This window comes from Aspergillus affinis (assembly GCF_023601865.1).
Source record: "Aspergillus affinis strain CMG 70 chromosome Unknown NODE_50_length_218328_cov_87_076623, whole genome shotgun sequence".
Classification (NCBI taxonomy): Eukaryota; Fungi; Ascomycota; class Eurotiomycetes; order Eurotiales; family Aspergillaceae; genus Aspergillus; species Aspergillus affinis.
In genome coordinates this window covers 558-21,518 of record NW_026515831.1, presented here as the reverse complement: position 1 = coordinate 21,518, position 20,961 = coordinate 558, and the positions used below count along the sequence as shown (strand labels likewise).

Below are 20,961 nucleotides of genomic sequence, written 5' to 3'. Positions count from 1 at the left end.
CATGCGTTTGATTAACGAAATAATAGGGCTTTGTTGAAGGACGAAAGTCCGTCAATTCCAATGCGATATGCATTCTTATAATCATTAATAAGTTGAAGAGAAATTTAATTCTTGAAAGGTAACTGGTTAAATTGAGAGATCATCCTGCTTTACCCATGTTCATACGTTTATTGACCAGCGCATCCACTCCGCTAAGCCACCTTTTCCAGGTCTCTCCATCACCCCTTGCGAGTATCTGCTGCATGCGACTATACGAGCGAGCCTCTTCATCCTCATTCTCACCTTTCACCCGGCGAGAGCAATCCGGCCCCCAAACCTTCCACTTCCCATGCATTGTCTCCCACGACGACTCCCCATAACAAAACAAAATCCATGCGCTAGCAAGTTCTCTTGCCATCTCACACTCCTCGGCGGACAACTCATTATCCAAATTTCCAAACAGATAAAGCAGCTCGTGTGCGTGATATGCAGTTCCTTCGAGAGCGTTCTTCAGCCGGGATCGCTGGTCAAAATGATATCTGAAAACAGCGTTCTGACTGCCCAGACGCCGACTAGCTGACACTGTCGCGTAATTCGGGATTTTGAAGATTGCATCGCCGCACATGTGCTCGACGCGACTGAGAAGCGTTTCATGCGACAGACCTGAGGAGATGTCGTAGGCATTGAGGATCCAATCTGTGTCTTCGTCGTTCTGGATATGTTCTTGAAGAGTTTTTCGGATAGAGGCGAACGTATCTTCCAGAAGATTCAGATGGAAGATCACCCCTTCATGGTACGTATCTCCCAACATAAACGCCTCAACCCAGTCCGGAGGCTCTCGAATCTCACGTGGATCCTGCGCATAGAACCACCCATCCAGACAAGGGTTTCCCGTTCCCGAAAGAACACCCTGAATAACGCTCGTCGCATTAGCCAATTCCTGCTGCGGGATCTGCCTCAAACAATCTAAGACATCTGCTCTCGAGGGATCAATCTTAAAGTGTCGACAAACAGCCCAAAACAATCGCTCATGTTCCTCCATGCTCCATGCGGGAATCGCCACCGACAGTCCAGACATGCAGACTGCCCGACGGAAACGCGGCGGTTGCGCTGAGACCATTTGATTGCTAATCGAGATACCTCCCGCGGACTCGACTACAGCAGTAACTTGCCCCGGATCACCACCTAGACTGGGTATATAGCGTTGAACCCATTCAAACGCGACCTGTTGGTCTGTGAAGCCGAAATTTCCGCAGCCGTGGTGGCCGTCTCGGCGCAGTTCATTGCGGATGGCCTCGCTGGCAAGAAATCCGCCCAGTCCGACACGATAGTTAAAATTCACGCATACAATGGGCTTGTCAATGCGGATACTGTGACAGACGAGATTGACTGCGTCAAAAATGGGCAGATTCGCGCCTCCGTACAGAAGCGACCCCCCGTGTACGTATACAAAGACGGGAAGACGTTGCGAGCCAGGGGCGTGAGGAAGAACGATGTTCATGACCAGTCCGGACAATTCGTCTATTTCAGGGAGATCTGGGAAATGAGGAGATGGGGGGACAGGGACGAGATCGTCTGTGTCGTCTCCTTCAATGATCGGATGGGGACAGGAGTTTCTATGTACAAATGATCAGGATACTGCTTCTGGGTGATGAATTTTGGGATCTGGATCCTACCCGAGCTTTCTCCCATCATGGTAGCTATCTGTCCAGGAGGTCTTCAAGGATGATCGAGTCCATCTCTTGGGCAGAGTGGCATAGGGTATTCCGCAGTATTGCTGGATCCCGTTGGCATATTGGAAGCCGTCCAGCTTTCCAAGAGATGGGATCACAGTTGAGCATGTCGAGATGGGGGACTGAAAGGACATGATTGAATGTATACACATAAACGTAAGCTCCAGCTTCTTATGCAGGGAAGAGTCGATGATCGATGTTGTACTCCTTGTTATACTGTGAATTACGGCCTCAGGCACTAAGGCAACTAGACCAAAATGGGCAGGCGGACGCGCCGGACCTATCAGATTAGATCTGATAGGTCCGATCAATCCACTCATCTTCCCCGCAACGTGTGCCCATTTTACTTCTACTTTCTTTCCATCTTTCTTCTTCGGACACCATGATCCACCAGAAGTATTCGGTTTTCTCATCGTAACAGGAATGTCGACCCCTCGCCAACGCTCCCATGACGGATGCTGGACCTGCAAGGCCCGCCGTCGAAAGTGTGACCGCGCCCGTCCGACCTGTCGCGCCTGCCACGAGCGTGGCATCCACTGCGAAGGCTACGAAGTACGCTTGCGGTGGGGATCAGGAATAGCCTCGCGCGGTCGTTTCACGGGGGCGGGGGAGCCGGTGGTCGCGTCTGTGCCTGTGCGGGCCAAGGGTCGACGACGGGATTTAAGTCGCGAGAGACGCGGGGCAGTGGGATCTGGTTCTGGCGTGCGAGCGATTGGTGTAGAAGGTGAGCCTGCAGTCCTCTCGCCGGCTGATGATGGATTTGTCGATTGATGATATCTGGCGACTAGGTGGCGATGTTGATAATGGTCTGTCCGACTCTTCAGGAAGATCCCCAGAATCATGCTCTGAGCGGAGCAAGGAAGGAGAGAGGTTGTTCCAGGAATGTAGGTGCTTTCTCCCCCTTGTCTACTACTCCCAACTGATCAAAATTTTGGGTAGTTCTTTCGTCCGGGATCTATATTTTACATGCAACGACAGTCCACGATGCAGGAAACCTCCTGGCGTTGCAACTACCAGAGCTCTGTCGGCAATCTGACGCATTATATGCGGTATGCCTGGCATTGCAGGCTTCGATGGCATCTGAACCAAAATATCCATTTCTAGAATATTTTGACGCAGCCCTTAATCAATTTCGTACCGAGTTGGCTGGCAGCGTGACGCAGCTCGAGGATGGAACGCTCACTGCGGGTTTATTGCTATGTAGCATTGGAGTATGTCAAGATATCCTTGTTGAAGATGAGCCATAACTAACTGGATTGATAGCTAATGCATGGCTTACCGTGGACAATGCATCTACGCGGAATGTACAGCTTGTTACAATCTCAAGGGCTCGACACTGACTACCGCCAGCAAACAATGTTCCGGTCACACTTACTCGAAGTGATGGGTGTAATGGATTTACCATCATTTGCCATTGGTCGTCAAAATCCAAGTCTGGGCTTTTGGCGAAGGTACTGTCGCGATCGCATCGAGTATGTCCCCAATAATGTAGAAGTTGTCAGCGGGCTACCGAGGTCTTTACTGGATATCCTCTCCTGTATAGGAGAGGGTGGTGCAACAGAGGAAGATTTCTGGGACTGGCCAGGTGCTCAGGGCACCTTACTTCAATGCCAGTTGTGGGAGGCCTATCGACTGGCTGGTATTCTTACTATACGATACGCCCAACTACATTCGCCGCCCGGTCAACTAGAACAACTACCTTTGTCCCGACCGAAAGTTCTACCGGAGACAAATGTCATTGTGCTGCGTATTATCAGTAGTCTGGATGCTGTTTCTCGTGGGTCTACTGAAATAGTTGGAAAAGACTCCTTGGTCCTCAATGCTATTCACTATCCCTCTTTTGTTGTGGCCTTACAGGTCGATATCCTCAACGGCGACCCGGGCTTGAAAGAAGTCATTCGGCGTTGCTTTTCCCTTCGTGGATGCCATGCCGAAGTTGGTAGACACGGTGAGATACTGCTAGATCTTCTCGAAGACTGGTGGCAATCTGGCCATGAGACTGGTAGCGTGCACCAACTTGCCCAGTCCCGGGGACTGGAGCTGGGATTACTCTGACGGTCTATGTCATGGATATCAATTTTCGCCCTGTCGTGGTGTCGCTTGCCGCAACATTACCCAGCATTTGACTGTATCGCCGTTGTCAACCAGGTCAATCTCCTCAACTACCTTGAATCCTAGACTCTCATAAAACCAGACATTCCGTTCCGCGGTGCATTCAAGCACGATGGGCTGACCCTCTGTGTAATCCAGCAACCAATTCATCACTTTGCTTCCTAGTCCTCGCCCTTGAAGTGAAGGATGAACAGCTACCACTTCCAGATACCAGAGGTCGTCGATTTGATACTTAGTTCTAACATTATCTAACGCCTGATCATGTCCACGTATCATTTGTTCGAGTCGCTGGGATGGTCAGCCTAATCCATGCAAATGGATCTGTCAAGCATACCTTCTCATCGCCACCATTATCGGGCACAGGAGACAACTTATCCAAAATCCACAACTTGATAGCATATAGAACTCGAGTCACCGTCCAACGTAGCCTTTTCTTCGGAGGGACAAGTAACACAGCGGCTTCTGCATCGGTGCCTTCATCGGTAATGTGTTCTGAGACTATCTCCGACTGTTTCGATTTCTGGTCTCTCAATGGAACTAACTCTGCTAGGTGCGTCACAGACAGCGATCGAAAGACCATCCCATCTACTATGGCCCGCTGCACCCGACGATACTGCCATCGATACGTATCTGGTTGGAATCGTGTCCACGGGGGCGCATGGGGCCGCAGCCACCGTATCAAAGGGTCCCGGGAGAATGATAGGCTGATCGTCTGCGCAACGGCCGAAATATCGCGGGAGTCTAGATGAGTGGCGACAAGTCAGCTTCGTCTTCGGCAAAAGTAAATGCGACAAATACCGGCGTGCACTGGACCAAGTTTGAATCCCATGTCATTCGCGCCACCGCCGTTCTGATAAGAAGGCATTTTCTCATACCCTGGGAGATGGGATAGATAGCCGCGGTTCAGGGCACATCTTATAGGATATGCGGGACAGGGTCGGGAGTGTTAATCTGCCGATTTTGCACGGACTTCAGGTGTGCGACGGCCTGCCTATTCGGGTTGATTGTATTCGGTTCATGGTGGTGGCTGATCTGCGATAGGCATCTATCTCCAGATGGAGCTAAGTTTGAAGCTATTCCCAGCCAGGAAGGTCGACCCTCGGGCTTGGGTTCTCCAAATCAACCATACTTTAGCGTCATGGCTGCTTATCATTGCAGATCTGAGATTTCCCCGCATTTTGCCCGCGTCTGCAGCCAGTGATGATGCTTGGGCCTTATCTGCTGAACGCAGGATATCAGAATGGATGGATTGTGTCGTAAAAGGACGAAACCCTTTATCAAAAGGATTGCCCTCTGGTCAATTCACTAGTTGGTCTTGATCAATTATCTTGACATATTCCATCTGACAGTGATAGAGATCATACCTGATGGCAGATTGTGGTCCTTCAACCTCTCAGGACTTTGATCAACCTCCTGGGACCTTTCTACTTATCAAAGGTAGTGGATGTCCTCGTTCAAGAACATATCTAATCATTCACAGATGAACCCGACGAAATCCAACATCAGCATGTTCTCATGCTCAGTCCTGTGCCATCGAGCGATCCCAATGAGCCATTGGTTTGTGCAGAAATCCACAATTCTCTACCATAGCTGACGGCATGAACAGAACTGGAGCACAATCCGGAAGGCATGCAACTTTGCTCTCGTTCTGGCAGTAACATGCCTTGTCTTCACTGCGTGAGCCTTTCTCGTACTCATCCTTTTTTTCCTCGGCTATGAATCTCACAATATATCAAACAAATAGTCTCTCAATTCAAATGATCTTCTGGCAACTTATGGTCGACGACCTCCACGTGACCTACGAACAACTCAACCAAGTCATGTCGGTCAACTTTGTCGGACTCACACTAGGCTGTGTGATGTTTATTCCGTTAGCTAAAAAGTTTGGTCGTCGACCGGTATATTTGGTTTCGACTGCCTTGATGATGGCGACGTCCCTGTGGACTGCAGAGCTGAAGACTCTGCCGGAGCTGTATGTGACCAATTTGCTACAGGGGCTCGCGGGTGCGACAAATGAGGCTATTGCGCAGATCACGGTATTACTGCCTGTCATATGTCTTCTCGTTCTTGCCGTATGTCTCAAAAGGACTAGTCTGGATAGATGCTGACGCCGATACAGATTGCTGATCTCTTCTTCGTGCACCATCGTGGGGGTATGAATGCCTTGTATATGACTATGATGATGATAGGGGTAAGAGCTTTCCTCGCATATCGTGTGTTGGGATGATCACTAAAGATAAAAGAGCTTTCTAACGCCGATGGCTGGCGGCGTGCAAGCAACGCAGCAGGGTTGGCGCTGGTCCTATCACACCATGGGGATCTTCAACGCGGTTTTATTGCTCCTGTTTATTCTTTTCTACGAAGAAACAAAATACTCGCCCATCATCGAGGGAGTTGGCCCTATGGAGCCTACCGACAATAACAACCATTCCAGAATCACCCCTAATAACGACCAAAAGAAATCTGCCCTCGAGCCCAGCGTTCAACCCACAAGCTCTTTCACACATGAACTCGATCCATCGATTCCGATGAAACCATGGCGTCAAAGATTCCCCTTGTTCACATACACCCCGGAGCCTATCTGGCCACACTTCCATCGTCCCTTCGAAGCGTTGTTCACCTTCCCGGCCATTCTCTGCTGTGCGTTGCAATACGCCAGTGGCGTAGTTTGGCTGACGATCCTTTCCACCGTCATATCACTAGTCTTCCCCCTACCCCCGTACAACTTCAACCCCGCGGAGATCGGCTATATGAGCATAGGTCCATTCGTCGGGAATTTGATCGGATCGTTCTATGGGGGGTTCTTTGGCGACTGGTCGATCGTGTTCTTTTCAAGTCGCAATAAGGGATACTATGAGCCGGAGATGAGGCTGTATATCTTGCATTTTCCGGCTATCGCGCTGTGTGGTGGACTTGTGATGTTTGGGGTTACGATTGACAGGGTATGACTTCCTTCTTGTTCTTTCTTCTGTTTTTGCCTCGCAATATTTCGGATACGATACACGTTCAACTCTTACTACGACCCGACAGAGCAAAGTATACTGACAAACCGATAGGGCATGCATTGGATCCTCCCCAGCGTCGGTGGCGCGCTCTTCGGCTTCGGACTCGGAAGTATCAGCGATGCATGCCTGACGCTAGTGATTGATAGTTACATGGAGGTAAGACTGTTTACATCCTCCCTGACTTCCCGTATCCCCCCACCCATCTCTATATCCGCAAGCGACTCAAGCCAAAAAAAATACAGATAACTGGCGACGCCTTCACGGGGATCGCCTTCACACGAAACGCGTTCAGCATCGGCATCCCGTTCGCCATCACGCCATGGATGCAGCGCAACGGATTAACGAAGATGTTCATCGCCTGCGGCTTCATAAGTCTCGGCGTGACTCTGACCTTGCTGGGGATGGTTTGGTATGGGAAACGAATGCGCAGGGCGACGAGCAGAAGATATCATGTCATGGCTGGACGTGGTGAATTTGGCGGGGGCTCAGAGTCAGGGCGTCGGTAGGGCGTGTAGTGCATCTCTTACATATTTATGGTAGACATGAAGCCTATGTAGGTCTGATGACATTTTGACGACACAAAAGTAAATGTCGTCAACGCAATATTCTGCCATTTTCAACTACCCTTCCATCACATTCACTACATTTCTCTTTCTAATCTACTCCAAGAGTACTACACACCCACTGTTTTGAAAAAATGCTGTTGGATCTCCTAGGCCTAGCCTTCGGGTTCTTCGTTGTGAAACCCCTTGAGCCGCTCTTCGTATACGCTGAGGACCGACTTGAGACCAAGGGGGACTGGCGACGCGCCTAGAACTTACGTTTTTTCCAACTAGAAATGCACTGTTTTTCCAACCGTACCTCGAAGCTACTTAAGTTCTGGACCCAAGAGCAATTCAAACTCGATCTAGTAGTCCAAAGGCTTGTCTGTTTCCTTATACAGGAGAAGAAACTCTAGGACCAAATAGAGGCCAGCCCCAAAGCGGAGAACGCCAGGAAAGAACTAGAGGCTATTCAAGAGACAATCAAGGCTACGCGCAGTGTGTTACTCAAACATCGAATGACCATCCTTAACACTTTCATCGAACTTCCTTATGAGCCGTTCAAGAGGGCAGTCGAGTGCCAGCGCATACATAGAAACTGGTTGGTTTCAGGATGGCTCCGCCGCTACTGTGCTGAAAAAGGAGGGTGCTGCGGACGTGCATGCGGATGCTGTGAGAAACCGAGATACGGAATCGAGGATAGAGGTTTTAGGCATTGTACGTCAACTTGTATGTGCTGTGAAGAAGCACGAGGGTTCCATATCGACATCACAGAAAAAGACCCTTACGAGCCTCAAGTGGATGACATGTCTATGCTGGTGCCCATCTTGTGCTCTATTGCCTTTAATATATGAGACTTTATGTTGCTGATAGAGGTGCTCTTTGCTAGTTTCATGCTCGTCACCTTATCCTATTCATTCCCTGTACTTCAGCCTGATCCTGTTCGTTTTTCTCACCCGCAAATTAGAAATGGTTAATTCAGTGCTCATGCTGTGATCTCTTGCAGTAAATCAACGAAAAGCAATTACGTGGCTCTCTCAACATCTACGTTTAACAAACTTCCTGATAATCCAAGGATCAGCACTTTGTCTTGCTAAGCCTTGAGGGCGCACGCCTTCCGAACCTATTCGTTGGGAGCTATGGAAAGAGCGAGAGCAGCGCCTTCTTCCCACAGTAGCTGTGCCTTCCAAATAGAGGACTACCATGGAAGACGTATAAAAAGTTTACCCGTAGGTATGATAGTGTGTAGACAGTGGAGAATCAGCACGCACTTTCATGTTGTAACCACAGCCACCCATTCACGCTAGCTATACTCGGCTCTCACAAATTGATACGCCTTCCTCCACTTTACTGGGAAGCCAAGCCGTGAATGGAAGGTTCCTGAAAGATGTCGTCGCTGTCTCAGACGGGTAATGGCATTGGGCCAAAGGCGTTTGAGTGGTTGTTTGCATGGCCACCATGCAACACGCCATTTGTTTTGGTTTCCTTTCGCGTCGCTTCTCCCCTCTTCTTCCCGTACCACCTCTCTCTTTCCCCTCAAAATCCCACCTTCTATCATTCCTTCGCCTTCTCTTGGATAGCTTTCTGTAAAGAGTTCTCTTCCTCTGTGGTGACACTTTTTGGTTTCTCCTTTCTGTTCTTATTCAAAATATACCATTCCCTCGCTTTCTACAATGTCGTCCGATACTTTTAAAAGGGGCCGCGCTGCTGAGATTAAAAAGGCTGAAAAATGTAGGTTCTATTCTCATTTGATCCCCTCCTGTCTGCTTCTATGACTAATCATCACCAGTGGCACACAGACTCCACCTTACCGTATCTGATCGCTATGTTGTTGAGCTCCTGGATCCAAATGGTAGCATGCAGTTGATGCCAGGCCATGACGGACAGCCCGATGTTCGCGCGTACAACAACAGCCGGCGCCACACAACTGCCTATCTCGTGCAGGAGCGCGGCGTCAAAATGGCTGTTCCCTGTGAGAGTTGTGCCCGCGGTGGTGTTCAACGCCCTTGGGAGGACTGTATAGCAGTTCCAGCTTTTGGTGGATATAGCGTCCACAATCATGCGTGTGGCAATTGCTTGCGGAGTGCCGGCAAGGCCTGCTCCTTGCGTCGCGATTTTGAACAGCATGGAGGGACTAAATGGAACGACCCGATCCATAGGTGAGTAGCATTCCTAGCTGTCTATTATAATCCAGAACTGATAGTAGCCAGCTATGTTCTGGGTAAAGGTGGCTTACTGGCTGCCCTTGAGCGCGAGCCAAAAAGACGATCCACTGTCGGACAGGCTGTTATAGCGGGAGCAATTGAGTGTAAGGATTCTTTTCCCGCCCAGGAATCTGAAGCGCTCGAGTTGTCTGTTTGTGAATCGATCTCCAAGAGCGAGTCAGGCATGGCGATGAGAGATCCTCCCGCAAAGGGAAAGACGGTAGGTTTTTATTTCCTTAATAGTTTCTTTTACTGACCTTCTCTCCAGCCTGCACAGAGCTCTGAGATCAAAATCGAACAGGAAGATGGAGTAAGTTCAGGTTCTACTCGTCCCTACCAGTTAACAACAAGAATACTAATTGGCTTTTTCACAGGCTAGCGACTCGGCTGACGAGCTCGACGTCTGGGATATACACCCAGTAAGTCGTTTTTTTTTATACATGGTTCGCCTGATAATTGACTCGTTGATCTAGATTCCTCCGGATCCGGTTCGGCCTAACGGGCAACCTTGGGCAGCGACCTGTCGTCCATGCTTGAATCGCCATGAAGTTCCAACAGGCAACAGGGATACTTCTGGCAGTGGTTCGGCCAAAAATAACCCAGAGACAAACGCCCCCGTCATGGCCTCCGGTTTCCTGGTAGGTCAGGTTGTTTCTTTTGATCACACCCTGATTCCGACAAGACTCCTTTACTAACAGCTGATTGTCTTAGCCCCCTCCTCTGACATCAACCCTTGATTCCTCTAAACCAGCAGTCCGCAAACGTAACGCATCCGGTGAAGCCTCCAATAATCCGCCAAAGAAGCTTAAAGCAGCTGTTCACCCCTCGTTGACGGATGAAAATGTTCCGACGGTTACCATTACGTTGGCGGAGTACACTCGGCTGATAAGACTGGAAAACGACCGGGAACGCATGGCTGAGGCCGTGGAAGATATTGCACGTCTGACCTCCAGGGTTAAGGAACTGGTCTCAGCTGAGAATGATCGTGAGTAAGAACCGTTTCCTATACCAAGCGGAAGGGACCTTCGCCGACCTTGGGGCAACGCTCTCCCCTGACCAGAAACAACTCATCTAGGCTGGAAAGCAGGCCACGGCAGCTTCAGTGACCGGTGAATCTGCTAATGATCCGGTTGTAACTCTCTATTCAAAGAGCTGTAGGTGAGTTGTTGGCTCTTCCATCATGATAGCTTTTGTTAGTTAAGATGTGTTGGGCGGAGATGTGGATCTCAGACTCAGAGCATCAAAGTCAGTGTTGCTTTTGGGTCGCTCTACTCTCAATAAATGTATTGAAGTCTTTTGAGGGCTCCAGAGAAAATAGGTAATTTGTTATCTGGGAGCTTACTTAATCAATCTTTTTGAACAATTGTAGCTCCTAAGTAATATACTCTATAGGAATACTGCCAGCAGCGAGCTCTAAGTATGGCAAGTCAAGACGATCTATATAGATTATATCAGGTACCAAGCGTGAGACTACTTTTTCCCTGACCATATCTACTAATGAGAAGCGAGAGTGGCAATATTGTTTGTTTGTCTCGAAGAATACACTTATGGGGAAGGCTTTATTGGCTTAGGGGGTTCAACCCAGTCGAACTTTCCCAGCGGCTTCGTCAACCAAACATCTCCTGGCTTATCAGCCATTCTAGGGGTCGAACGGTCAAACATCGAGCCACTCAGAAAAGTGTATGGGAACCCAAAGACAAATGGGTAGGCCCGTTCAACCTCTTCAACTTCGTCCTCAGTAAGAGCAAGGCTCAAACTTGCTATACTGCCCTGAAGATGATCGACCTTTCTGCAACCAACTATGGGAAACACATGTAGACTTCTACATTACATATGCAAGAGCAACGTCAAGCAGCTTCACACCTCTAGCATGGCTGATCCTTTCGAGCACAGCAGAGACCTTCCTGTCATGATCTGATGTAGGAATGAATTTCCTTCCCGGGTTATGAGTCTCACGTTCCTGGAACCCTTCTCTGGCCTGGAAACGGCCTTGATTGAGAACGCCGTAGGGACACAATGCCATCCTTTCGTCTCGCGCCATAGGAATCACATCTCGTTCAAAATCACGCATCTCTGCATTCCACATTCCTTGATAAACCGAGAATTGACGCAAGCCATGATCGCGGGCGTACTGATTGGCCTTGGTTACAACCCAGGCAGGGGTGTCCGAGATACCCAGGTAGATCACCTTCCCTGCCACGACCAGGTCATTCAAGGCATGCATCAACTCTGGTATCGAGGTCGTATAATCCCACCAGTGGACGTAAAGCAAATCGATATAGAAGGTCTGCATTTTGCGTAGAGACGCGTCCACGCTGACCTTCATGGACTTCGCATTATTGCCGCCGTAGTTGGATGGGATGCGAACTTTGCGATGCGTCATATAAGCGGCTGTGTACTTTGTTGCAAGCACGATCTCATCACGGTTCTCGCGTGATGCCATCCATTCGCCAACGATCATCTCCGACTCTCCCTCCTGATAACCGCTGGCGGTATCGTTAAAGTTTCCGCCCTGGCTATAGAAGTGATCAAGGATCTCGAAAGCATCGTCACGCGAACTCGCCATACTGGCCACCTTGTTTGCCTCCGAATGTCATGGTTCCTAGGCATAACGGCGATACACGGATGGTACCTGCCGGCGTAAGTTGACGATGGCGGAAAAGAGGGGAGGAATCGGCATTCTTGTCAAGCGAGCTCATGGTGAGTATGTGTTGTGCAGGAAAGGTGAATGGGTCTAATCTGGGATGATTGAAGTAACTTACACAAGGCAAGACTCAGTATCAGATGGCCGTCAAGATTTAAGATAAGCGATCCGTACTACTCAGGACTAGCAGTGACTTCATGTCTGGACTTGGGCGGAGGTAAAAGGGCTAGTTCCGCTTAAGTCCGGTATGAAGTCCGGTCGAGTTGATGGCCGGATCCACACTCTGCTGCGGGTGAAACAAAGTAGTGATGTTGTATTATCAACTCACTCACTACAATGGGCCACGTTCTGGAAAAACTGGAAAGCAATCTTCGGCAGGGATTGAGGAGGGATCACCTAACATAAAACTCTAGTATCTGTCATAGGTCACTAGTCAAGGTTGCTTAAAACCGAAAATGCGAGTAGTTTTAGTCAGAAGTAGAAGAGTAGAAACCATTCAACAAGAAAAGATCGCAGAAAATGGGCGAATATCCTCCGTGGCATCATGCTTTCACAAACCAATGTTAGCGAAGGCAGACTTTTGTAAGCCCGAGTATCCGTAATAGTTAACATAATTTCCATTAACCAGAGTGTTACCACCTAATCCGAGAGCAATGGGCACCAAGGTAGACTTCAGACAATGGATATCTGCACTCAGTAGTCATATCCCAATATTTGAAATGGAGAGGTTCGGGAAGTTCGGGTTCCAAGAAGTGCAAGATTTTTAGTACCCCTGGCTTTCAGCGGCAGAAGATCACCGTTTGGAGTCTTGACACGTAGGCTATCGATCAGCCTAGTGCTTTGTATAACTTTTCTACGAGGCTCCTGGCCACATATGATGTCATCGGGTACCAGGTAAACTCGCTGGAACCTCGATCCTGAGTATTTCCAGGCTGAATTATCTCTAGAAAACGTTCCTAATAGCGACCAGCAGTATTGTCTCTCCAACCATGAAATTAGTCAAATATTCTAAAGAAGTCCTCATAGAAACTCCCCATATTGTTCCTGTTGCTAGCCACCCAATAGAAAAAGACCGTCTATGCCTACCGCAAGAAGGCCCGGGTTCCTTACACCATCATCGACATTGGTGTCTGGCACGAGGTTGTCATCCCCCGCGTCCCTTCCGGAAGACTCGACCGCGCCGCAGTGATGGGCCGAACATTCCTCGTCGGAGCAGGAGAGGCATGCTGCGCAACCACCGCAATAGAGGATATCGGTCGTTTTGTTGCCTCGATTATTGTTGATCCACGTACTCTGAGCCGGTACGTGTTCGCCTACGGTGAGCATGTAACGCAAAATCAGTACATATCTCTTGCACGCGAGATTACTGGCGAGGAAGTACCGTACATTCCGGTCTCCGAGAAAAAGGTTCTTAAATATTGAGCTTGCGCACCAACCGGAAACAGTGTTTTCTATAATCTGGCAGAAGGCCATCGTGCAATTTCTATACAACAATTGGGTCAAGGGGGACAATGAATCCTCTTACACCAAGTACCTCGGTTATCTAGATGCGCATGATCTATATCCGGACTTGAAAGTCAAGCCTTTGAAGAAGAGTGTACGGGAGGCATTTGCTAATGGACAAGACTTTGCTTCTCAAGTTGGTGACGATCCATTTTGGTCGGGCCTTGAAAAGCTTCTATTTGAGGAAGAGAAATAGTTCTGGCATTGGTTTCATATTTTGAGATGCGCCTAAGCCCAAATTCGATAGGCCATCGGTAACGGAGTGCTCCTTGTCTGTTTCATAGCACCGGTAACCCCCACGATAAAGATGAAAACGAGACGGACTACTTTTGCTCATAGACCAGCAGATCGGAACTCTTTTTTCTCCACCCCAAGCGACGATCACGGAATTAGGAAAGCCAGAAGAATGATTCAAAGATCGCCTTTACATCCGTAATGCCGAAAACAAAAGCATAAATGGATGCATGCATCTGCGCTTCCAGTTTACTATCCAAGCATCCTGTACTTCCCTTCAAATCCGTGACGGAAACGAGAAAATAAATTTCTTTACTCCCGATTCGCGGACATTTGGTAAAGAGAGCATGTCGCCTGCTTCACCTCTGCCGGCCGGCTCCAAGCTCTGGGTAGGTGTCCTCATCCTAGGCGACTTATCAAACAATGCCGCTGAACATAGGAATACAAGCTACTTGACCTAGGCACCCTCGACATCGATGCCTCATACGTTCTTTCCGGCGCCAACGTCCCGTCCAGTGGCCGGCCAACTCAGGTTCACGAGAGCCGGCCATGTCTGATGATCGCGGCGCTGCTCTACCATCCAAGCACGGGCCTCATCTTGTTTGACACTGGGTCCTGTGAAGATATTATTCAGTCGTGGGATCGGGAATTCTTAGAATGTGCACCTCGCTTGTGGGAGAAGGGAATCCACTCCCTTCCGGCCGCAATCAAAGCCACCGGGGCCGGAGAGATCACGGACGTCAAGGCCGTTGTGATGAGCCATCTGCATCTTGATCATGCTGGAGGACTGGAGCATTTCTTCCAAACAGGTTCGTTTCTTTACCCGCTCGTACTTTCTTTATCGGTGGAAAGATCGGCTGACCAGAGCGATACCTAAACAGATGTGGAGATTTGGTGCCACGAGACAGAACTCAAGAACGCTTTCTGGGCCTCCGCAACAGGCACTGACAGCGGACTTTTTCGACCGGATTACCTGCGCGCTGACATCTTGAATTGGAAGACGGTGGCAGAGGAGGTCGTGGAGCCGTGGCCCGGGGTCGTTCTGCACCGGTGTCCGGGACATACCGAAGGGCTGCTGGTGGTTGAGCTGGCCCTGCCGGTTTCTGGCACGGTGGTGCTGACAGGAGATCTCTTCCATGTGAAGGAGAACTACGAGGATGGGAAACCTCAGGGGTTTCTGATGAGGGATTACAATGTGTGGCACCGAAGTAGAGATTACGTGCACAGGTTGGTGCAACGCACTAATGCTAGGGTTTGCTTGGGTCATGAGAAGAGCTACTTTGACCGATTCCCGGAAGCCCCTGGATTCCTGGAATAATTTATAGCATTGCGTATGTGAATTTCGATGTCATGCTCTTGCACTCTGAACATGTATTTGATTTCATCGCCATTCAGATAGACTGTCAATATGACTCGATTTGGGTTAGTTTTCAATATCCTCACAGGTTATTATTATTTCGCGAGAAAGCCCAGACAGATTCATATGAGCGCCTGCTTTTAGCTAGATGTTATTTCTTCTGTTTGTTTTACAAAGCTTGATGGTAGGAAGCTCAGGAGAACATACTGCAAAATCTTGGGACCTATCCAGGTTATGTGTAGCACCATCTCGATTTGGGCACTAGAGCCAAAGGATAATTTCTTCTACATGTCTATGCTAATATCTGCAACCTATCTTTATGGTAACCATACATTTAATAAAAGGGCACCCGGGAGTATGTGTCTTGCACAACTACCTAAGGGTTCGCCTTCGCCACATGTTCATAAAATGCCTTGCCCTGGGCCTCGGCAATTTTAAGTTCCAGCTCAGTAGGCTGGCGAGAGCCATCGGCGGCCTGACAATAGACACACACACATTTAGGTCCACTCATTTTCATGATATGCTGGAGGAGGGACGAGCAAGGAAAACTTACAGCAAAGGTCCCGGCACCCCAGGGGCTACCACCATGGATCTCCTCGAGATTGGCCAGGTGAGCGAAAGTAGTCTTGTAGCCCAGCGGGACATAGATGAAGCCGTGGTGGGCCAGTGTGCTCATCGCTGAAAGACAGGTCGACTCCTGGCCGCCGCCTTGCACGCCAGTCGACACGAACAGCCCGGCGTATTTACCCCAGTAACCGCCAGTTGCCCAGATGCCCCCAGTGCTGTCCCAGAAGGCGCGCCATTGAGAGGGAAAGTTCCCGTACCGGGTGGGGATACCGAAGAGAACACCGTCGTACTCAAGAAGCTTCTCGGGCTGAGCTATAGGAACCGAGGACTTGGGCGGCGCGTTCATCTTGGCAAGAGTTTCTTCAGACAGAGTCTCCGGGATCCTGGCTGGTAAGCTACTGAAGGCGAGAAGAGCCCGAAGGAAAACGCAAATGTACAGTAAACTGAGGGGATACTTCTGCGAAAGGTGAACTCACTGAAAGAGATCTGCAGAGCCTCCGGCACTTGCGATGCCCTTCAGCTCGGCTTGAGCCAACTTTTCAATGTGGCCGTACATCGAATACTGATCAACACAAATACATAGTCAGCTTTGCCTTCCCTACAAGTCCATGTGAAGAGCCATACAAATACAATGGCGATTCGTGGAGCCATGGCGAATGTGATTCTTGGGATATGGGTAGATGGAAACCTGATTGAGAGCAAATGTGTGGGTGACAAGGATATAGGTAGGGATCAGAACAAGATATAAATACCCCGCTGCAATGCGGGAATCTTCCGCGCGGATACTTATTGCTACGCGTTCATCAGTTATAAAATCTTGAGTAAGGCCTGACAAATAGCCACTGTTCTCGCATCAGCTCCAAGAAAGGTGGGAGTTTAGTTAGAATTTGTAATCTGTACGTAATTATCTGGGAGACCTGCTTCTCTACTCTGCATTGATCACCGACAGGTTGTCTTGTGTCTAGGTTAATCCTTCGTTAGCTAAACCATGGGAGGGAAGTGAAGGGGACGAAGAGTCTATACTTCTAGGGCAATGGAGGACCCACTCCGCTTACTACGCGGAGACATCAGTCGGCTTTCCGGTATCGGATATGCGGTCTAGTACTCCGTATCACCGATGATGATATTCATACATAAACCTCTGGGCCAACACTTCCTTGATCTGATTGTGAACTTAATCGCGGCTCCTGATTCTCGCCCATTCTTCCCGTCATGCAGTCATATCGACAATACCGCGCAGTGGAAAGTGCTGTCCGGAAACAGCTCGAGGTCTGCCCTGATTGGAAGCAGAGGGTCATAGGACAAGGTGTTGAAAGGAACCAGCAGCATCAAACACCTCACGGAGCACTCCTGATGCCAGGCGTCAGACTGATCGACCATACCGACAACCATGGGAACCCACGGTCAGTCTTTCTTGTCGACTGGGAAAGCGAGCACGATCCGCTCAATCCACGGAAATTTAGCCTCCGCACCAGAATAATGGCAACGCTGAATGTATCTGCCCTGGCGTTTGCAGTCAGTGCATCATCGTCTATCGAATCCGCTGTGATTGCTCAAAGCAGCGCTGAGTATCATGTCAGTGAGGTGGTTGCTTCGCTATTCACCGCGATCTTCCTCCTCGGCTTCGCTGCGGGCTCGCTTGTCTCCGGACCTCTTTCCGAGATCCTAGGCCGCAACGCGGTCTACACGATCTCTACTTCCCTCTTCATGCTCTTCATCATGGGCTCTGGACTTTCCCCGAACATATCAGCCAAGCTTGTTTGTCGCTTTTTGGCCGGGGTGTGTGGCTGCCCGCCGCTGACTTGTGCCGGTGGCACGGTCGCCGATATCTGGGATCCACTGGAAAAAACACTTAGCTTTCCAGGCTATGCCATTCTCTCCTTCGGGGGTGCAATCCTAAGCCCAGTGGTCGCATCGTATATGGGCCAAAAGACACTGTCGTGGCGCTGGGTAAACTGGATTGTTTTGATCATGGCAGGCCTGGTTCTGAGTCTCATCGTGTTCCTCCAGCCCGAGACTTTCAGCCCTCTACTTCTCCGATGGAGGGCCAAACATTTGCGTCAGATCACAGGCGATCCTCGATTTCAATCTAAAATGGATCTAGACCAAACTTCGATCGTTTCTCGCATCGCTACAGCCTGCACACGGCAATTTACATTAGCGGTTCGCGAACCGATCATTCTTCTACTTGCGTTATACATGACCATTCTCTACATTGTACTCTTCACCTTCTTCGACGGCTATAGTTACATCTTTCGTGATGTGCATCATTTGTCGCAGCCATTGACGAATATTGTCTGGGTCGCCATGTACGTGGGCATTATGCTGGCCGCGTTCCTGGTGCCGCTGATGTATTGGAGACATCAGCAAGACATGCGCCCTAGCGCCCAGGATCATGACATGGAGAGATCCCTGGATGAAGCTAAATCCATCATTCAACCCGAGGATCGTCTCTGGTACGCCATGATCGGCGCTCCAGCTATTCCGATCAGTCTTTTTTGGATGGGATGGACAGACTATGTAAGTCAAGTCTTCCCTCCGACCGAAACTCTACATTACCTTGAGTTCTTCTTATTTTTCCATCTTTTCCCCTTTTTCTCATCGTTATCACCTATAAGGCTGGAATACGGAATAAAACAACTAATCGAAAACCCTCCTATATCACAGGAATCGATCTCAGTCTGGTCCCCGATCCTCGGCTCCTCTCTCTTTGGCTTCGGCAGTATCTGCCTCTTCATATCCTGTTACATGTACGTCATTGATGCGTACGAGGTCTACGCGGCCTCCGCACTGGGGTTCATGACTATCTCGCGCTATTGCGCTGCCGGGGGAATGACCGTGGTCGGGATTCCGTTCTACAAGAATATGGGCGTGCAGTGGACACTGACGGTTCTGGGGATTATCAGTGCCGTGATGGTCCCTGTGCCTTATGCGTTCTGGAAATACGGGACCGTGATTCGGGGATGGAGTCGGTTTGCTGTTTCAGGGAATTAGTTAGCCTTGTAGATGTAGTCATGGAAGGGAAATAAGGGGAAATGGGGACGAGAAGTAATGAGAATGATACATCCAACAGAAATACCTTGCCATTAAATTTTGGCTCCGGAATATATAGGAGCAAAAGAGAAATAGTACAGTTTCAGAGCTGTTTTTGAACTCCCTAGAGGTTGGTAGATCAACGAGGATCTTTCCTCGGAGAAGTATTATTCTTCTAATAGGCGCGGATCATTTATGTACAGTGTCAGGGTCATTCGCCAAAGCAGCCACCTCACGCTCAGCCTTGAGTATGGCGCTATTTCCCAGCCTGGCAAGCTCCCCTGTGAAGTTATCCAAGAACCGTAGATGAATCATTGGGCCGAGCGTGAGTGTTCGAATGGGAATTCTGCCGATCAAACTCGGAACATCTTGCAGCACGCTCACAAGATCCGCCATCGCAGGGTCCAATGGATTCTTGAGAATATTGCGGAAAAGCGTCAGGATGGCGGTAATGACGTAGAAGATGACAACCCTGTTAGGACAGAAAAAAAGAAAGGTCAGTATGAAATATGTTTTTTTCCATCGATCATGAGTGACACTTACCAAAAGCATTCACCCTCGACTGTGGGCAGTGTGGTTTGCAGAAACGAAAGGGTAGATCGGCTAGCACTAATAGCTAGGCTAATGCTTGAGCATATCCCGGGCCCGTCATGATGCCGCTCGCTAGCTTGGTGAATTATTGTAACACAGTGATAATAAGCCAGTCGAAGCATCACGGCCTGGGTATTGATATTTATATTCGTCGGCATCCCTTGAGAGAATTGCAACGGCGGCCGAATATCAGGATGTAGGCTTGTTCGCCACTGTTCCAACGCATGGTCCAGGTTACGGATATTTTCCAAGATCTCTGAATTCGGCTTTTGGCACGCGGCTGTCGAATAGAGAGCCTCGTATATATCTGCCTTGAGTTGGGAGAGGCGAAGATCCCAGGGATATAGGGGGAGCGTATCATCGTTAATCGATAAGATCTGGTCTTGTTGCAAATTGGAGTCCTGAAGCTCTTTGTAGTTTGGGGGAAGATCCAGGTTACAGAACACTCCCGAGATAGACGGGGGCTGTCCGTTCCGGAGGCAGATATCTTGGTCGAAGGAGTAGCAGAGCCAGAAAAGATCGCGTAGGTGGCATTCCGGCTGACTTTTGTTGTATGCAGCAGGAGTGGACACAGTGTGCGCACCAAGCTTGAATAATAAACGACTAGCAATTGACACGGAGACTGCGGCGCTTTGCAGATCGCCCAGAAAGTACTGGTGCTGTGTCTAATCATCATATTAGTTCAAGATGTAACCCTCGACATACATACTTGGCAGGGTTCAGCCGGAATCAACATACAAGCATAATCAGAGCCTGAAGACCATTGACAGTCATCTCATTGATGATTTGTACTGTGAAACTCTGGGCTGCCGCAGCATATGTCTCACAGTCAAGAACATCACCCAGATCATTCTCGAATCCAAATATAATCACCACCGACAGGAAAGCGTAAATGCAAGATTTGGCACTATCTGCACCGGGGCCCTGTGGCCCGTAGGCAAGATCCAATGTTTCAGCAAACAGTGATTTGCTAATCACCGGAAACACGAGACTTTGATATGAAGAACAGTAAATAGTAACGTATTGCTCAATAATCGGGCGAGCTGGGAGCTTCGGGATCTTTGAAGATGACCTGACAGGGCCAACTTTAGTCCACGGCAGCTCCATTGTGTTCAATTTATCCATGTCCACGGTCTCACCCGTGCGAGATTCAATCCACGCACGCCCTTCATCGGCAGTATGACGCATGCCGTTGAGATACATCAAGCCCAGATTGACCATTGAGATTTCTGGTATGTTTAGCCAATCAAACCATGCGGTGTCGAAGGATTTCACGAACTAGTAGATGACAGACATGGCTGGGTAGCAGGCTGCTTGCCCAAGGTGCCTTTGTCGGGGAGTTCTTGGTCACTCCCCTTTCTACACAATGTAGGTCAGAATCGATCGGTTTGAAGCAAGAGCAGGTATAATCGGATTAAAACGAATCGATACTCTGGGCATTATGGTAATTTGAATAT

The 20,961-nt window shown here is 49.3% G+C and overlaps 10 protein-coding genes across 10 annotated transcripts; 5 read left to right on the top strand and 5 right to left on the bottom strand.

Annotated features, from left to right (window-relative positions):
* Positions 1-139: 139 nt before the first annotated feature.
* Positions 140-1,846, bottom strand: KD926_008101 (uncharacterized protein; the record flags this gene model as incomplete). Its single annotated transcript, XM_053100791.1, has 2 exons — positions 140-1,595; positions 1,656-1,846. The coding sequence occupies 2 exons, from the start codon at positions 1,844-1,846 to the stop codon at positions 140-142; spliced, it is 1,647 nt and encodes a 548-aa protein (XP_052955515.1).
* A 289-nt stretch (positions 1,847-2,135) lies between these two features.
* KD926_008100 (Zn(II)2Cys6 transcription factor) lies at positions 2,136-3,767 on the top strand (the record flags this gene model as incomplete). The annotated part of the gene is made up of 4 exons (XM_053100790.1): positions 2,136-2,436; positions 2,501-2,596; positions 2,652-2,923; positions 2,976-3,767. 4 exons carry the CDS (start codon positions 2,136-2,138, stop codon positions 3,765-3,767), a joined length of 1,461 nt encoding a protein of 486 aa, XP_052955514.1.
* An 18-nt stretch (positions 3,768-3,785) lies between these two features.
* KD926_008099 (GNAT family N-acetyltransferase) lies at positions 3,786-4,689 on the bottom strand (the record flags this gene model as incomplete). Its single annotated transcript, XM_053100789.1, has 3 exons — positions 3,786-4,112; positions 4,159-4,565; positions 4,623-4,689. 3 exons carry the CDS (start codon positions 4,687-4,689, stop codon positions 3,786-3,788), a joined length of 801 nt encoding a protein of 266 aa, XP_052955513.1.
* Positions 4,690-9,044: 4,355 nt separating this feature from the next.
* Positions 9,045-10,688, top strand: KD926_008097 (DUF3716 domain-containing protein; the record flags this gene model as incomplete). The annotated part of the gene is made up of 8 exons (XM_053100788.1): positions 9,045-9,102; positions 9,161-9,530; positions 9,582-9,795; positions 9,844-9,885; positions 9,950-9,994; positions 10,049-10,213; positions 10,287-10,560; positions 10,651-10,688. 8 exons carry the CDS (start codon positions 9,045-9,047, stop codon positions 10,686-10,688), a joined length of 1,206 nt encoding a protein of 401 aa, XP_052955512.1.
* Positions 10,689-11,120: 432 nt separating this feature from the next.
* KD926_008096 (sterigmatocystin biosynthesis dehydrogenase stcV) lies at positions 11,121-12,274 on the bottom strand (the record flags this gene model as incomplete). Its single annotated transcript, XM_053100786.1, has 3 exons — positions 11,121-11,345; positions 11,407-12,091; positions 12,144-12,274. 3 exons carry the CDS (start codon positions 12,272-12,274, stop codon positions 11,121-11,123), a joined length of 1,041 nt encoding a protein of 346 aa, XP_052955511.1.
* A 934-nt stretch (positions 12,275-13,208) lies between these two features.
* Positions 13,209-13,918, top strand: KD926_008095 (uncharacterized protein; the record flags this gene model as incomplete). The annotated part of the gene is made up of 3 exons (XM_053100785.1): positions 13,209-13,235; positions 13,285-13,537; positions 13,665-13,918. The coding sequence occupies 3 exons, from the start codon at positions 13,209-13,211 to the stop codon at positions 13,916-13,918; spliced, it is 534 nt and encodes a 177-aa protein (XP_052955510.1).
* Positions 13,919-14,186: 268 nt separating this feature from the next.
* KD926_008094 (N-acyl homoserine lactonase family protein) lies at positions 14,187-15,274 on the top strand (the record flags this gene model as incomplete). The annotated part of the gene is made up of 3 exons (XM_053100784.1): positions 14,187-14,345; positions 14,396-14,765; positions 14,838-15,274. 3 exons carry the CDS (start codon positions 14,187-14,189, stop codon positions 15,272-15,274), a joined length of 966 nt encoding a protein of 321 aa, XP_052955509.1.
* Positions 15,275-15,689: 415 nt separating this feature from the next.
* On the bottom strand, positions 15,690-16,436 carry KD926_008093 (uncharacterized protein; the record flags this gene model as incomplete). The annotated part of the gene is made up of 3 exons (XM_053100783.1): positions 15,690-15,788; positions 15,867-16,278; positions 16,357-16,436. 3 exons carry the CDS (start codon positions 16,434-16,436, stop codon positions 15,690-15,692), a joined length of 591 nt encoding a protein of 196 aa, XP_052955508.1.
* Positions 16,437-17,092: 656 nt separating this feature from the next.
* Positions 17,093-18,874, top strand: KD926_008092 (MFS transporter; the record flags this gene model as incomplete). The annotated part of the gene is made up of 1 exon (XM_053100782.1): positions 17,093-18,874. The coding sequence occupies one exon, from the start codon at positions 17,093-17,095 to the stop codon at positions 18,872-18,874; it is 1,782 nt and encodes a 593-aa protein (XP_052955507.1).
* A 228-nt stretch (positions 18,875-19,102) lies between these two features.
* KD926_008091 (fungal specific transcription factor domain-containing protein) lies at positions 19,103-20,725 on the bottom strand (the record flags this gene model as incomplete). Its single annotated transcript, XM_053100781.1, has 3 exons — positions 19,103-19,385; positions 19,457-20,169; positions 20,243-20,725. 3 exons carry the CDS (start codon positions 20,723-20,725, stop codon positions 19,103-19,105), a joined length of 1,479 nt encoding a protein of 492 aa, XP_052955506.1.
* Positions 20,726-20,961: the final 236 nt, after the last annotated feature.